The following is a 14,188-nucleotide window of genomic DNA, read 5'->3' as shown; positions in this document are numbered from 1 at the left end:
CGCACAGGCAGTCTGGCAGGGGCGTGGGCCCGGCCTAGCGAGGCTCCAGCTTGCTTCAGGGCCAGGCGGCGGCCTTACCTTGATCAAACTGTCTCTGCAGACTCTCCATCTCTGACTTGTTCCCGCTGACCCGGTAGATGCCTTCAGTGCTCAGTCCTGCAGGCAAATGAATAGGTATCTCAGGAGAAGAACAGAAAGAGAATAAGAAGGATGGGACCCGAGGACAGAAGGGGAGCGCCAGGGAACTCCATAAGGCACCCACCAGAAGAGAAACAGGGCGAGGCAGTCTGGATTTTTCTAGATGCCTCAATGCAGTTGCCCTCCATTTCTTATTCATTTAAATAAAAAGAAATTTATTTATTTATGCATACAATACTGGGGTACAGCCAGAGGTGCAGAGGCAGCGAGAGAATTCAGCAGACACAGAGTGGGAGCAGTGGGTGAGACAGGAGAGGTCTGCTGTGCCACGTGGGTCACCTTCCAGGGCGGGGATTGAGCTTGTGCTGAAGCGGTTGTGGCGAGCTTTGCAAAGATGCGCTTTAATCTCTTACACCACCAGGGGAGGGCCCATATTCATTTAAGTTTTTGAAAAACTTCAACAACAGCAGTTTGTCTACATTTTGATGTATATTCTTGAATTTTAATTGAGAATGCAATAACATTTTAAAAAGTCCTATTGCTCATTACTCAGCTTTCCCTAAGCCTTCACTGTTAGAAAGAAAGCAGAACTATCTTCCAGAGATCCTTGGCGGTACGGGCCTCTCACTATGTGAATCCTACTCACACTTCCCTCCACTTTTCCCCAGGCGCGGGTCTTCTTATTCTGGACTTGACGGGGGGCTCTGAGTATGTCATGTGTTATGTCAGTGTTCTATACATTTTTATCTTCTAATTTTACCTACTGAAATGTTTAAAATACATCATTTAAAAATGTTAGGTTTTGAAAACCACTTTCCTAATTCCAGATCAGATATTTTCTATTTCTTCTTTCTTGTTCGTTTGTGAGGTTTTTACCTCAAACTGTATGAGCTTTCAGGAACTTATCTAGGTAAAGAAAGGAGCCAGGTGCTAACATGCAATAAAGCACCCCGCAGACGGTGAGATGCCACATGAGGGAACATCACCCGGGCCCAGTTCTCATCACGGCCCACCCTGGCCTCTGGGAAGGGAAACCTGAAGTCCATGCCCTCAGGGCCATGAAATCACTGTACAGTCAAGCGGGGACTGACTTCGAGGGCCAACCACCACCAGGTTCTTTCAGAAGACTGCTTTTGAGGGCACCGAGGAAGCCCGTGGGCCCCACTGCAGCCCACAAGACACCAGGCAGTGAGAGAGCACTAGGCCCTCAAGTCAGTTAGCAGACCCCCGAGAGGCCAGATACAAGCTGCTGCTGCCTTCCTGCCTGCTTCTGGGGTCCCAGATTGGTGTGGCAGGTGAACTGAAGCCCGAGCCATCCACTGCCTGACTTAAAGCTGTGGTTAACTGCACAGACCTTCCATCCCAGAGAGCAGGGAGTTGATGGCGCCGACCACGGGCCTCCGACACGGAGTGCCGAACCGAGACAACGGAGCTCGTCGCTGCACTGGTGTGAGACCTGCCCCATACTACAGACTCGAGGTCCCAGAAGCACCTGCCAGGCGGCGGCCTCCCCCTATCCCTGTTTGGAGTCACCGCTGCTGCACTGAGCCAGGCAAAGTGCTTCCATCCGCCCCCCACTCCCTTGAGAAACAGACAGCGATACAGCTAATCCTTGTGGCCACAGCTGCTGGACAGACTGCAGGCCGGAGAGTGAGGTGAGACGGTCAAGACCTTGGCCCGAGTCACAGCCTGGAGGCAGTGCGGTCTGAGTCCAGAGCCGCCTCAACTTCTGGAGGATGCTTGACTTTTGTGGGCCAGGCAGGGGCCCAGGTCACAGTCTCCCCTCCCTGCAAGAAAAAATGCCCCGGGGCCCTCAGCTTTCTGCTAAGAGCTGGTACACACCACTGCTGTCAACCCAAAGTCAAGGTCAGGAACGGCCACTTTGCCAAACCCGGCAGGTCATTTACAGCGGACGGTCTTCTCAGTGACTTTTCTAAACTGTTCTCAGACATGTTTAAACCTCCTACCCGTTTCACATCTCAGGTGACACATACTGCAAGCTTGCGGATGAATCACCCACACTCTAGCAGGCCGGGGTATGTGTCAGTTGGCTCAGGAACTATGTTCTACCTATTTTTGCCTTCCCCTGAAGAGCAGCCCTCTCTGATACAAAGAAAACGACGGTACAAACGTCAGGATCTTAAACAGTTCCAGAAAGCGAGGCAAAGCCCACAGTCCAGGAGCCTGAGTAGCGAGGCCCTTTCTGGGCGGTGGCAGGTCCTGGCAGCGCAGCCCATCACCAGCTTCAAGCAGCCCTGACCTTCGGCTCCGGCAGAAGCATCCTCTTCCTGGCTTCCTGATGACCATCTGCCCCCACAGCGCGGAGACCAAGCTTCCAATTAGCTATCCGGGAGCCATCAGAGGTGCGGAGCCTGCCGAAACCTCCCGACGTGGCTGATCACAAAGATGAAGCATTTGAAAGTGCAAGGCCAGCTCCCCGGCATCTATTAATCATCCACTCGGCACTTCCTGTGATCTGCACGCATGTTTGTTTTACGAAATCCCATTTTAAAATAGCAAGGCAACTGCCCCACACAGCACCATGGCATCACTTAGGAAAGGCAGCATTTGCTTGCCCACTACAATTTATCACAACTATTAATTAGACGTCAATTAAAAAAAAACAAACACCACAAACTCAGGGAGGATCACCAGCACCACAAAGGCAGCCAGGGAACAAGGGCCGGCGACTCAGGTGAGGACAGGACACCTGACAGCAGGGGCAGCCGGCCAAGGAGGTCCCGGGCCCACACCGAACATGCCAGCTGACTCGGCCACGCCTGCCAGCAGACAGCAGGGCCCTCCAGGAGCCAGCCCCAGGGCTAGTCCGTGCCCGCAAGTCCGCCTGAGAAACGCCACCCTTCAGCTTGAGGCACGTCCACCCGCAGAAGTCTCCAGAGGCCCACACAAAGCGGCCTCACACGCCTTTTGGCTTTCTTTAAAAAAAAAATCCTATTAGTTTCAGGTATCTTCTGTTTTAGTTAATCTCTCGGATCAGAACAGGAGAGAGCTCAGAAGGGCCAAGGTCGTTGGAGCTCAAACTTCAGGACAAATGCCACATGCAATAGCCATGTTCTGAGGCCCCGAGTCCAGAGCCCCACTGAGAGTAAGCGGTCATCACAGGAAGGCGCTTCCTCCACACAGTGACTCTTCATGCGACAGTCACTCCCTGGGGTTGTCCAGAGCTTGTGAACTCTGCCATCACCTGACAGCCACCTGCCTGCGTTGCTGTTTAAAAAAATACCTGACCTAAAAAGATACCACCTACTGGGTACTCACACGTGTGTGCATGTCCTGGTAAGGACCTGTCATGCGCCTTTATGCTAGTTCTCACAGAGCCCTTCTGAGGCTACGACCATGCCCACTTTACAGACAGACCTGAGAGCTGATGGTGGCAACCTGGATCCTGGATCTGCATGCTTTTGCCACTGAGCTTTAAATCCCGAGTTCTCAGTGCTGCGAGCCCAGCACCACGGGGGGTGGTCTGTCTGGCTCCGGGCTCCATCAGGAGGGCTCCCGGTTCTGATGGCTTGGAGCAGGGCCCAAGAATCTGCATTTCTTTCCTCCCTTTCTTTTTAAAAAAGATTTATTTATTTATGCATACAAGAACTGGTGCACAGGCCAGAGGCATGGGCGGGGGTGAGGATTCACCAGAGACAGAACAGGGAACAGAACAGGTGAGTGACTGAAATCCACTACTGAGTGGAGCAGCGGGAAGACAGGAGAGGCCTGCTGTGCCCTGTGGGTCACTCCCTGGCTGGGGATCGAACTCACGCTGCAGGGGCTGTAGACAGCTTCAGAGTGCTGCGCTTTAACCCACTGTGCCACCAGGAAGTGCCCCCAAGAACCTGCATTTCTAACACTGCCAGGTGAAGCTGCTGCTGGGCACTGTGCCTCGAGAACTGCCATCCTAGAGGATGACCCAGACCCCTTAGGTCCCTCTGACTCCAAACTGTACGATCCAGAAACACTGGGGGGGACCTCGGGAGAAACAGAGACGGACACTTCAGAACAAAGCAGTCCCCAGGGCACCGGAAGCGCTGTCTGTTCTGGCAACAACGCTCTGTGTGGTCTTCAAACTCTGACCTGGGTCACAGATGGCTTGTCAGTGGGTGACCAAACGGCAGAGAGCCAAGAGGCCCCTTCTCCCCTTCAGCATTTACTGAGCACCCCGCACCCCAAGGCAGGTAACTGCCTTAGACTTCCAGGAGGGTTTTCCCAAAAACCATTTCGGCAGCACCAGGCGGCCGGAGGACCCAGCGTCCCCCATGCTCCAAGCTGCGCCTTCCCCAGTCTTCCCTGTTGCAGCTGCAGCCCAGCCCGCTCCAGGGCCCTTGGAATGTGGACAGTGACCCAAGGGAGCTTGGAGCCCAGCAGAGGACACCTCCTGCCCTGGTATGTGTCTGATTTCCTGAAACGTCCACAGAAGTTTTTATTCCTGGAGCCCAAGCTCTCGCCTCTCAGCACCAGGGTTCTCAGTCAGAAGCATTCCTGCAGGGGAGGCCCCACCTCCATTCCTGCACACGGGACCTAGTTCCTCCTGTTTCCTTTCCAGCAACAAATCAATCCTTCCCCCCAGCCTAACTCTGACTTGTTCTTACTTCCTGTATTTAGATATCAAAACTCAGCACTTTTCTCCTTCAAAAAAACCGTAATGGGTGCTGCTCTAAAACGCCCCACACCAGACAGATCTTCAAAACCAGCTTTGATCAACTTTTCTGGAGGCTGAAAGTGCAGCTACCAGGCCAGTCTCCTTGTCTCTCAGGCACCCAAGAGGTGAGGGTCGGGTAGAGTTTCAAGGCCAGGGGTACTGAGAGCTCCAGAGAAGCCAACTCCTTGGGGCATAATATTCAAATTGTCTTGAAAATGACTGACTTGCTGGGAGGCGGAAGAAGCCCCCCAGTTAGATCAAATGCCAAAGTACACCTAAGGGGTCTCTCCTGGTAACGATCACAGGCAGCACCCCCAGCCCAGAGGGAGCCGGGGTGCGGGGGGTGCACACAGCATCCCAGGAAGGCAGCATCCATCTGCCCCGGCGCCGGCAGTCTACCTGGAATCTCCTCCTCCTCAGCACGCTGGTCATGTGCCTTTATTTTTTTCCAAAGACTGATTTATTTATGTGTACAAGAGCTAGGGTGTAAACATGTCTATGCGGGGGGTGAGAGGACCCACCAGAGACAGAGTGGGGAGCAGAGCAGGCAGATTCACTGAGACACACTGCTGAGGGGAGCAAAGGGGAGGAGGAGAGGTCTGCTGTGCCCTGTGGGTCACTCCCTGGCTGGAGATCGAACTCCTGCAGTGGCTGCGGACAGCTTCCTATCTGCATCTTAACCCCTTGCACCACCAGGGAGGGCCCTGGTCACGTGTCTTTAACAGGCTCTCAGCACAGGGCTGGGAGCTTAGCTGCTGCTGCTGACCTATGAGGAAAGCAAGCAGGAGGACGAGTAGCTGAGACCTGCTGCCAGGGAGACAGGAGCACGAGGTCAGAGCTCCGAGCACAAGCCGGCCGACACCTGCCTGAAAGGTTCGGCGCGGTAAGGAAGACGCAAAGAGATAGCGAGGCCAGTAAAACCAAAAGTAGGTTTATTTCTGCGCTCCTGGAGATGTTCACTGACCCAGAGTGAGCAGAGGTCAGGGAAGTCTCACTGAGAAGGACAAGAAGGGTCTTTATACGCCTAGGTAGGGGGAGAAACAGCCAGGTGGAAAACCCTGACAAGGAACTGAACTTAGTCTTCTGCCCGGGCTTGCGTTACCCGGTGGTAACGCAACAAGTCATGAGGTTCTCGCTCCCGGAGAGCTGCTTCTGCTTGGGCAACCGCCCCTTCCGTGTGCCTGTGTCTGGATGGTGCTGGCCCTGACACTGCTCACCCTCTGGACTCTGAAAGGTGCGAGCTACTGCGCAAGGCTGCAGCAGAATGGCGGCCTCACTTCTCTTGCCCACACTCTAAACAGCCTTCGTGGAGGCTCCCCCTCTAGGCCTGGCCTCTTCTGAGATCAGTCAAAACAAGCCAGACGCAGAAAAAATTTAAAAACATGCAAGGGCTGTGACACCAAAGGGACCTCAGTTCTGATCTGGCTCTGCCTGGTGCTGGCTGGGTGACAGGGACAAAGCTCTCTACCACTCAGAGTCGGGTTCTCCTCATCAAAAGGGGGCTATTATCAATGACCGTAGAGAGGCCTTCAATATCCAGATGACACAGAAAAGCAGGAAAAACAAAGGGTCTTTGCCTCCCATGGCAAAAACCCAAACCTGACTTCAGCTGAGGCTTCACCTCAAGCACTGTGTAAGCTCTTCGCTGGAATCATCACAGTGAATCCACCCAATGATCCCTTGAGGGGAACGTCATAGTTTTTCACCATTTTAGGGACAAGCAGAGGCTCAGCGAGGCTGAGCGACCTGCCCCAGGCCACAGACTCAGGCCACAGAGCCCACGAAGGAGGCCACGTTGGTGCGCTCATAGCCACGCTGCCACTTCGCGGCCGCTCCCATCCGCCCCCTCTGCCTGGAGCGCTGTCTGTGGGCCCCCGCCACCACGCCAGCCTCCCCGCGGGGGTGCGACGTCCGGCCCCACCTCCAGCCAGGCATGTGTGCTCACCCCGTCAATGTTCTCCTCTGTGTGCGGGACGGGGAGGTAGCGCCAGAGGAAAAGCGCCGCTCTCCACAGAGGGGTGGCGGGAGGCACCCTCGCTTTATTCTCGCTTTATTCAGGAAGAAGTTCCGCCATTGATGACACTGAAGAGTCCCCACCAAACCCCTGCCGCCTTCCTGTTTTGGATGTGCTCGGAATGATTTTCTGGCTCCTCTATTACTTGAACACTGGGGTCGCTCTGGCCCCTCCAGGGCCCTTTGTTAGCTGTCTCCCCTTGGTAATTCCCTCGTCAATCAAGATCTGTTTCTGGCACTGCCAGACCTCCTCTCTCCCCCCGACAGAATGCCACTAACACTCTATTATGACTGCTTGACCGGGTGTTCGCCTCACAACCCGGCTCTGTGGCTTTGTCATTCCCAACACCATTGTATGCACACGCAGCCATGCCAGAAAGCTCAGGCTGTGAGGAAGAAGGGGGTGGGGTGAAAGAATCACACCAGGTCTGGGCCATCAGATGGCTCTCGCCTGGCTGATCCGGCAGGAGCGCCCATGTGTTTACTGTCATTAACTGCGAAAGGTTTCTGGGCCTTGTTCTGAGCCAGACGAGGGCTCCGTTTACTCCTGAGTTTCCAGAAGAGGCACACGACAGATGTGCTGAGACCACACTGGCGAGTGAGCTTGAGGTCAGCCTGGAGTTGACACTGCTGTTTGGGGCAGTCTGCGACGGCGAGGAGAGAAGAGTGTGACCCACGTCTGGGGTGAGCAGACTGCACCCTGCAAAGTAGCAACCGGTGTTTGAAGCTAGGAGCAGCTGGGAGGCCCTCCTGCCAAGAAGGCGCACGTCCTTCGGGCTCTGAGGTGTGACCTCGCCCGCACACCCTTGCCAGCCCGGTGGCATGGGGTGATCGCAGTTTGGCTGAGGCGAGCTGATTCCACTGTGGTGAGGGTCTCACTGGCTGAACAAAGAGTTGCCAACAGACAAGCAGATCCAGCTGGTGCGTAGGTAGATGGGACCACCACTTCCACCCAGGCCCAGAGGTCACAGGCAGATCTCCTCCAAGCACTAATGAGGCAGCGTCTAGCTCCCTTCAGGCCCAATGCCCAGGCCCAATGCCCAGCGGACCGTGTACGGCACAAAGATGTCAGTCATTACAGCTCAGTGTCCTGCCTCTCCTGGCTTCTCCTCAGAACACTTTCCTAGGTTAAATGTCGAGAAACAGATTACCTGCCAGCTGCTCGGGTCGCTGCCCACCCCCACCAGGTACTCTGAGTCCAGGGTAAAATGCAGTCTCCACGTGTGGCTGGGCAGTCCAGGTCGGCCCTGCAAGGCACTCCTGGCTGTTCTTTCTTTAACCTCCACTGTCTCTGGCTGAGCACAGAACCCTCTGGTTTCCCATGCTCTCCAGAGAGATGCAGCTTTGTGAAGATCACACCACGTGCCTGCACAGCATGGAGCACGCTCTCGGCAAACCCCAACCACCCAGTCGCCATCCCCACTGCGAGTGTGCTCACCTGAACTCCAGAAACCAAGTCACGTGACAGCTACACGGTGGGGCAGCTCTCAGAACCCAGGCCATTTGAGCCTGGAGCCCACAGGATGGCTGCAACCCCCCCACCTCTCCCCAGGGTGGAGGAGGGTGCTTCTCGAGCAAGTATACCCAACGCCTGCCTTCCAGTGAACCTGCTGCTCTCCCTGCTCCCCACTCCCAGTGAAGACACAGCGCTTAGCAAATTCATTCTCTCACCATGGTCAGGCATCTGCTGCAGGCCGTGTTTCCCAATGCCAGGAGTTCACTTTTACAGGCCAAGGCTGGGACCCCCCACAAGAGGGCTGAGCCCCTTTCCAGAACTTATACAAGTCCTTGTGAATGGGCTGAGTGGCCCCATCTCAGTCGGCCCAGCTTCTTGGCCTGGCCTCTGCAGATTTCAGCCATGGCACGGCCGGGCTGCCCACAGAAACAGAGAGGGCCTCGCCTGGGATCCTCTGGCTCCCGGGAAACGAATTGCAAAGAGCGAGTCTGAGGCCACAGTGCCTGGGCAGGGCCTCCTGGGGCAGCTCACTGCAGCTGGTGGGACCTCTGTAGCCAAAGCTGGTGAATGCCAGCTCGCTACTGGTTGCCCACGTGTGGGAAACACTTTCACTTCGGCGTCCTCATCTGAAAAATGGGACCTTTGCCCACAGCGCCTGGCCAGAAAGCACTTGGGGACACAACACAGCGGAGCAGAAGCAGCCCGTGCAGCTCCCCCTTCTCACGTGTGACAACCAGAGTGAGGATGCGGCGGCGCGGACCCCTGCAGACCCCACCAGGCAAGGCAGGAAGCACAGCCCTGTACAGCCCGCACAGCCCTGTACGCTGCTCAGTGGCCACTCAGGCCCCGCCAGCCAGGTCTGCGAGGAGGAGGGACGGAGTTGACTGGGTGCTGGTGCGCAGAGGGAAGCGGACTGCAGCAGCAGGCCAGGCGGGCCTGTCGGAACTGTCTCAGGGTCTGGGCTTCCACCCAGACTATTTTGGTCTTGGATGTGAGGGCAGGATTACTTTGTGAAACATGTCCGGCCTCTCTCTGGCTGCGGGGTGCTCCAGGCACCCTGCCAGGGCTTGCTGCCCCGCCAGGGCTCTAGGTCCTGAGGAAATCCGCTAGCCAAGCAGGGCACAGCTCCGTGAGCACTGCTGATCTGGACGAAGCAAAGTGGAGCCTGCTGTTATGGCCGGGGGAGCTGGGAAGGGCAGGAGACTGTGCTAAAGGTAACAGGTAAGGAGGGTGGCGAGAAATGCGCTCATGGGAGGTAATCCAAAACAAGCAGAGGGCTTTGCTTTAAAACTACTTGGATTATGGAAAAGCGAGTCACTAACAAACCTAGAATCAAGGGGAAGGGGAGATTAAGTAACACAGAACCCCCATAAAAATCACAGCATATGAAACCACACACCTCATATTTTAGCACTTTATCATCAATTCAAAGCAGTATAAATACGGCAATTACTCACATAAGGCTGTTGGTGGATTCAAGCTGTAACAGCGCCTATTAAACTGTTAGAGTGATAGATGGGAGTATCTATGCTGAGATTAGCCGCCTTCTCTGAAAGACAGAATTACAGAGGTCTAGGCTGACTGCAGGGAAATAACTGCCTGATTTGATAGCGCTGGAGGTGCCAAATCCCTCCACGACTGCTCTGGAAAGTGGCTTTGATGAACGTGGATGGAAAGAGGCTCTGCCAGGGTAGCGCTCCCTGAGCAGGAAGAGCGTGGGCGTGTCGGCCCGGTCACCAAGCTCACAGCCCCGACAGGCCGGAGGGCTGCAAGGGGTCTTTGCCCAAGGGGCTCTGGGTTGGTTCCTTGCTTATGAAGAGAGGTTAGTGCTACTGTGAGATCAATACCATCTGTCAAATGGTGGGACCAGCTGAGAAACTTGACCCTGTGAAGAAACTGGGATCCCCCCCAGCTGCAAGAAGCACATGGTCCAGAGCTGGGGCTTCTCCTTGGCCCAACGTACCCTCTGAGGGCCAGCAGGGATGTTCCTGCAAGCTGAGCACCACTGCGGAGAGGGCCGGTGGGCTGTGGCGGGGAATACGCGCTAGTGGCATCGAGCTCCGCGGCCCTGAGGCGTCTGGTAACAGGTCCTTCCCAGCCAGACCTGAGTTTGTGATAATACCTCGAGAGCTTCGGGGTGAGGTGGTCACGAGAAAGCCTGTGCTTCGATAAAAAGGCTGGGCGGGGAGAGGGCTACAGACTGGACCATGCAGCTTCTGCAAGCCCGGGACAACTGGGCGCAGGAGCCTGAGGCCAAAGACACTCTTGAGGTGTGGGGTCCGTGCCCCAGGGGCACCTGGAGGCGGTGCTGTGTGCCCCATGCCTCCTTCCCAGAGGCTGCTCTGGAGCTGTGGTCTTTACAAGAAGCTGAAATAATAGGTACAGAATCTGCCCGAGTTCTGAGTCAGTGTAGCAAGTTATTGCACCTGAGGAGAGGTTGTGAGCACACCCCAACTTTGTGGCCAGCAGTATGACAGAAGTGTGGGTAACATGGGGACCTGACCCTTGTGAAGGTGCCTGAAGTGGGGCCAGTCTGAGGAGGAGGCTAACACTAAGTCTGGGTACTTGGTGTCAGAGTCGGAATAGACGCCACACTCTGGTGCCAGTCTTGGAGAGTCGTGAGCAGTGACGGTACGTGGAATGGGGAGCAGAGATCACCATGAGCTGCCTACATCACTTCTCCATGAGTGCCAAGAGCCTCACTTAGTCTGTTAGTCTGTCTTCCTCAGGCCCCGTGAGGCCGGCAATGGGGCCAGCAGGGTATGCCTTTGGCTCAGAAGCCCTGTTCCCAGCGCCACCTTGCGAATCCCATCTTCCCTTATCAGAAAAGTGGAAATCCTGCCTCGGAGGACGGCTATGAGAATGAAGGAGGCTGCGGACCTCAGCACGCGGCCTGGCGAGGCGCCCGCTACACACAGTCTCACTTAGCAGGCGCAGCACCCCACCAGGAACCCGCTTCACCTCCCTCTTCCCGTCGAGGACCCGAGACCTGAGTTAAGGAGCCTGCTCGGCAGCATGCCTGCGGCAGCCCAGACACTGCCCTGGCACCTCATGAGGGCAGGGTTCCGTGGCAGCAGCCGAAGGCTAAATAAGGAGCATTTCCCAGCCTGATTAAGCAAGCTCGGAGTTCACCAACAGCTGGAGAGAATCAGCTGCAGCGGTAGCTGGCCTTTGTCCCACTGCCTCCATCAGGGCAACGCTGTAATTTGCTCTCAGTTATGAAGCTGAAAATAAGTGCAGATTACTTATTCCAAACATTCAGCAGCCACTTTCCATTCACTGATTGGTGGGGCATTCCAGGAAAGACTGAGTTGGTATCTTCTCAAGAACTGTGCCCCAGCCATGGAAGCGTACCCCAATACTAGACACCTGTTTCTCCCCATCATGTGAAGCGGAGGGAGACAGTGTGTGCTGGGCCATCTCTCTATATAGGGAGAGGTATAGCCCGGAGGGGTCACGGATGGTTGTTTATTTGCGACCTGTAATGTGGAGGGAGACACCGGAAAGGAAGCCAGGAGCTAACGTCCCACAGGAAAGCAGGATTACGAGTGGCCATTAGTGTGGTCTGTCACAAGCCTGTGTGACCAGAGTGTCTCCATTCTAGAAAGCACCCCAAGGGGAGGCTGGCACAGCTGGAGGCAAAGCGACCAGCGGGGGTCACAGGGACCCCGCTTGCCATTCATGATCATATCAGGAGAGTTTCATCAGCCAAAAGGAAACCCCATCTCCATTAGCAGTCACCTCAAAATCCTCCCTCCTAACTACTAGCCACACAGCTTTATTTTTCAAGGGCCTCACAGACAGGCCCAGTAAGGACAGCTCCTGCTCTCTGTGCTCTCCTGGCTTCTTTCGCTTGCCGCAGTGATGTTTTCAAAGGCGTTCTTGCATGCCGTAGTGCTACAGCACTTTGTTCTTTCTCGTGGCCGAAGGCGACTCCCAGCAGCACGGTTCACACCGAGCGGGTGCACTCTTCAGCGGCACAGCGGGAGGGGTTCCTCTCCATCTTCTATGACTGCTGCTGCCCCCTCTCCACAAACCTGAGCGCGACTTACAGGTCTTGCCCCCAATGCGACAGATGCACTTGAGCCTTCATGGCCTGCACCAGCGCAGGCCTGGCAGCTGAACCACCCGCTCGCTCTCCTCCCTGGCCCGACTCTCACTCTTTGCCTTCTAAGATTGTCTGTTTAAACACTCGACCTCAAAACTTCACACATCTCCCCAACTGCTGGCGACACCCCCTCCACCCCCACAACCAAGAACACAGGGAACTGTCACCACCCAGACACTGCAACCTTGCCCGAAATAGATGTATCGTCTTCCTTCTCCTTTCTATATACTTACAATTCGTTTCCACTGAATAGGACTTTTGAGGGAAGGGGCCGTCTACAGACTGGCTCTGTCTATACCACTCAGAGCCATGACATGAGCCCTGTGTGCTTGCTTCAGGGGACACACAGCTGAAGACCTGGTCTCTTCCCTCAGTGAACTTAGGCTCCATTGAGGGGCCACAACTAGAATTCAGTGAGTGCACAGAGGACGGCAGAGCATGGCGGGGAGGGGAGACCCTGGCTCCAAGCGGGGGTCAGGGAAGAGCTCTCATGATGGAACAGCAAGGAACGGTGCTGTGGGCACAGCGTGACACCTAAGGAACTGCACGTGGTCCAATCTGTGCACCAGGAGTTCAGCGTGGGCACCAAGTGCCCGCAGTGGCGAGGCTAGAAGGCGGCGGGCGGGAACAGTGTGCTCTGCCCTGGGGGGAATCTGTTTTAGGGAGAAGTGCAGCAGTGTGGCTACAGGGCTGGACTGCAGGGGCGCTCAAAGCCAGACCCAGAGACCAGGCTGAAGAACACGGGAAGGGTACCCCAGATTTCATGCCAGCACAGGTGAGCAAGATCTCCTAGATGAAAACCAATTTCTACGTGCCCACTGATGCGATGAGATAGCGGGGTTTGACGAATCTTCTCAAATTCTTTTGTTCAAATGAAGGCTAAATGAACCTTACGCATCCAGAGCCCTGGTGGCCTGCCTCACGCAGAAGGACTTCCCTAGAATCCCGGGGAGGAGGGCGGGGGAGAGGGAGGGAAAACCAAAAAAGCCTCCAGCCCAGCCGGCCACCAGAGCCCGGCAGACATGAGGGCCGTACAGTTACCTGACTGTGGTGCCGCCCAGCCCCACACCTGACTCACCCACTCTGCTTCCAGACAGGTACCAAGTCAGCTTTAGGGGTTTCCTTCCAGTCCGATGCTCACCCAATGCCTCAGCCTTACAGGCACTGGGCAAGCTCACGTCATTAACCATAATCTTTTCTTTTCCATGTAACTATCGTTCCAGAAGGAACTGCTCTGTGACTTCCTTAAGGATATGGCCCTCACACAGGAAATATCGTGTATTCGACAAACCCAGAAACATTTATAAACCAAATAAAATTCTCAATGGAACAGTGAAAATGCCCAAAACAAAATATCCAAAAAAATCACGTAGCATTTTGGTAAAAAGGAGCAAAACTATCTTTTTCAAAGGTTGGAAGGTTGCCTGGGCTGTAACAAGAGATGGTTTCCAAGCAATCACCCCCTTTACTGACTTGCCCTGGACTGTGCTCTTCTGGGGACAGAGCCCCGAGCACCCAAGGGAATTGCTCGTAACCGTCCTCAGTTACTCTTTTAGGAGAATAAAAACTGAACAGCAGGACTGTAGGATATTTTGGTAGAGAGCAGCAAGGGGAATGGGAAACAAGAGTTCAAAGATTGATTCAACTGGCTATTTGAAAACATTTTGTAAAAATAAGAACTTAGAGCCTGATTTTGGTATAAGTCCAAGAAAGTGAAGTCTGAACAGCACAACCTCAGGAAAGCCCCAACTCTTAGAACAGCTGGTGGAGTAAGCAACGGGCCCCACCCGGCCATCCGGCAGCCAGAGGCTGCTCACAGCGG

General features: G+C 55.0%; 1 protein-coding gene across 1 annotated transcript in view; it reads right to left on the bottom strand.

The window, feature by feature from the left end:
• The window catches only part of ARHGAP35 (Rho GTPase activating protein 35), a 61,601-nt gene that overhangs the window by 12,485 nt on the left and 34,928 nt on the right, over nucleotides 1–14,188 (bottom strand). Inside the window, exon 3 of the mRNA XM_004694229.2 lies at nucleotides 79–156. Within this exon, the coding sequence (XP_004694286.1) occupies nucleotides 79–156 (78 nt within the window). The remainder of the gene's footprint in view (nucleotides 1–78; nucleotides 157–14,188) is intronic.

The sequence above is a fragment of the Condylura cristata genome, unplaced genomic scaffold, assembly GCF_000260355.1.
Source record: "Condylura cristata isolate star-nosed mole 26May11 unplaced genomic scaffold, ConCri1.0 scaffold00041, whole genome shotgun sequence".
NCBI lineage: Eukaryota > Metazoa > Chordata > Mammalia > Eulipotyphla > Talpidae > Condylura > Condylura cristata.
The sequence above is the reverse complement of the archived record's forward strand: the minus strand, read 5'-3'. Positions and strand labels throughout refer to the sequence as shown.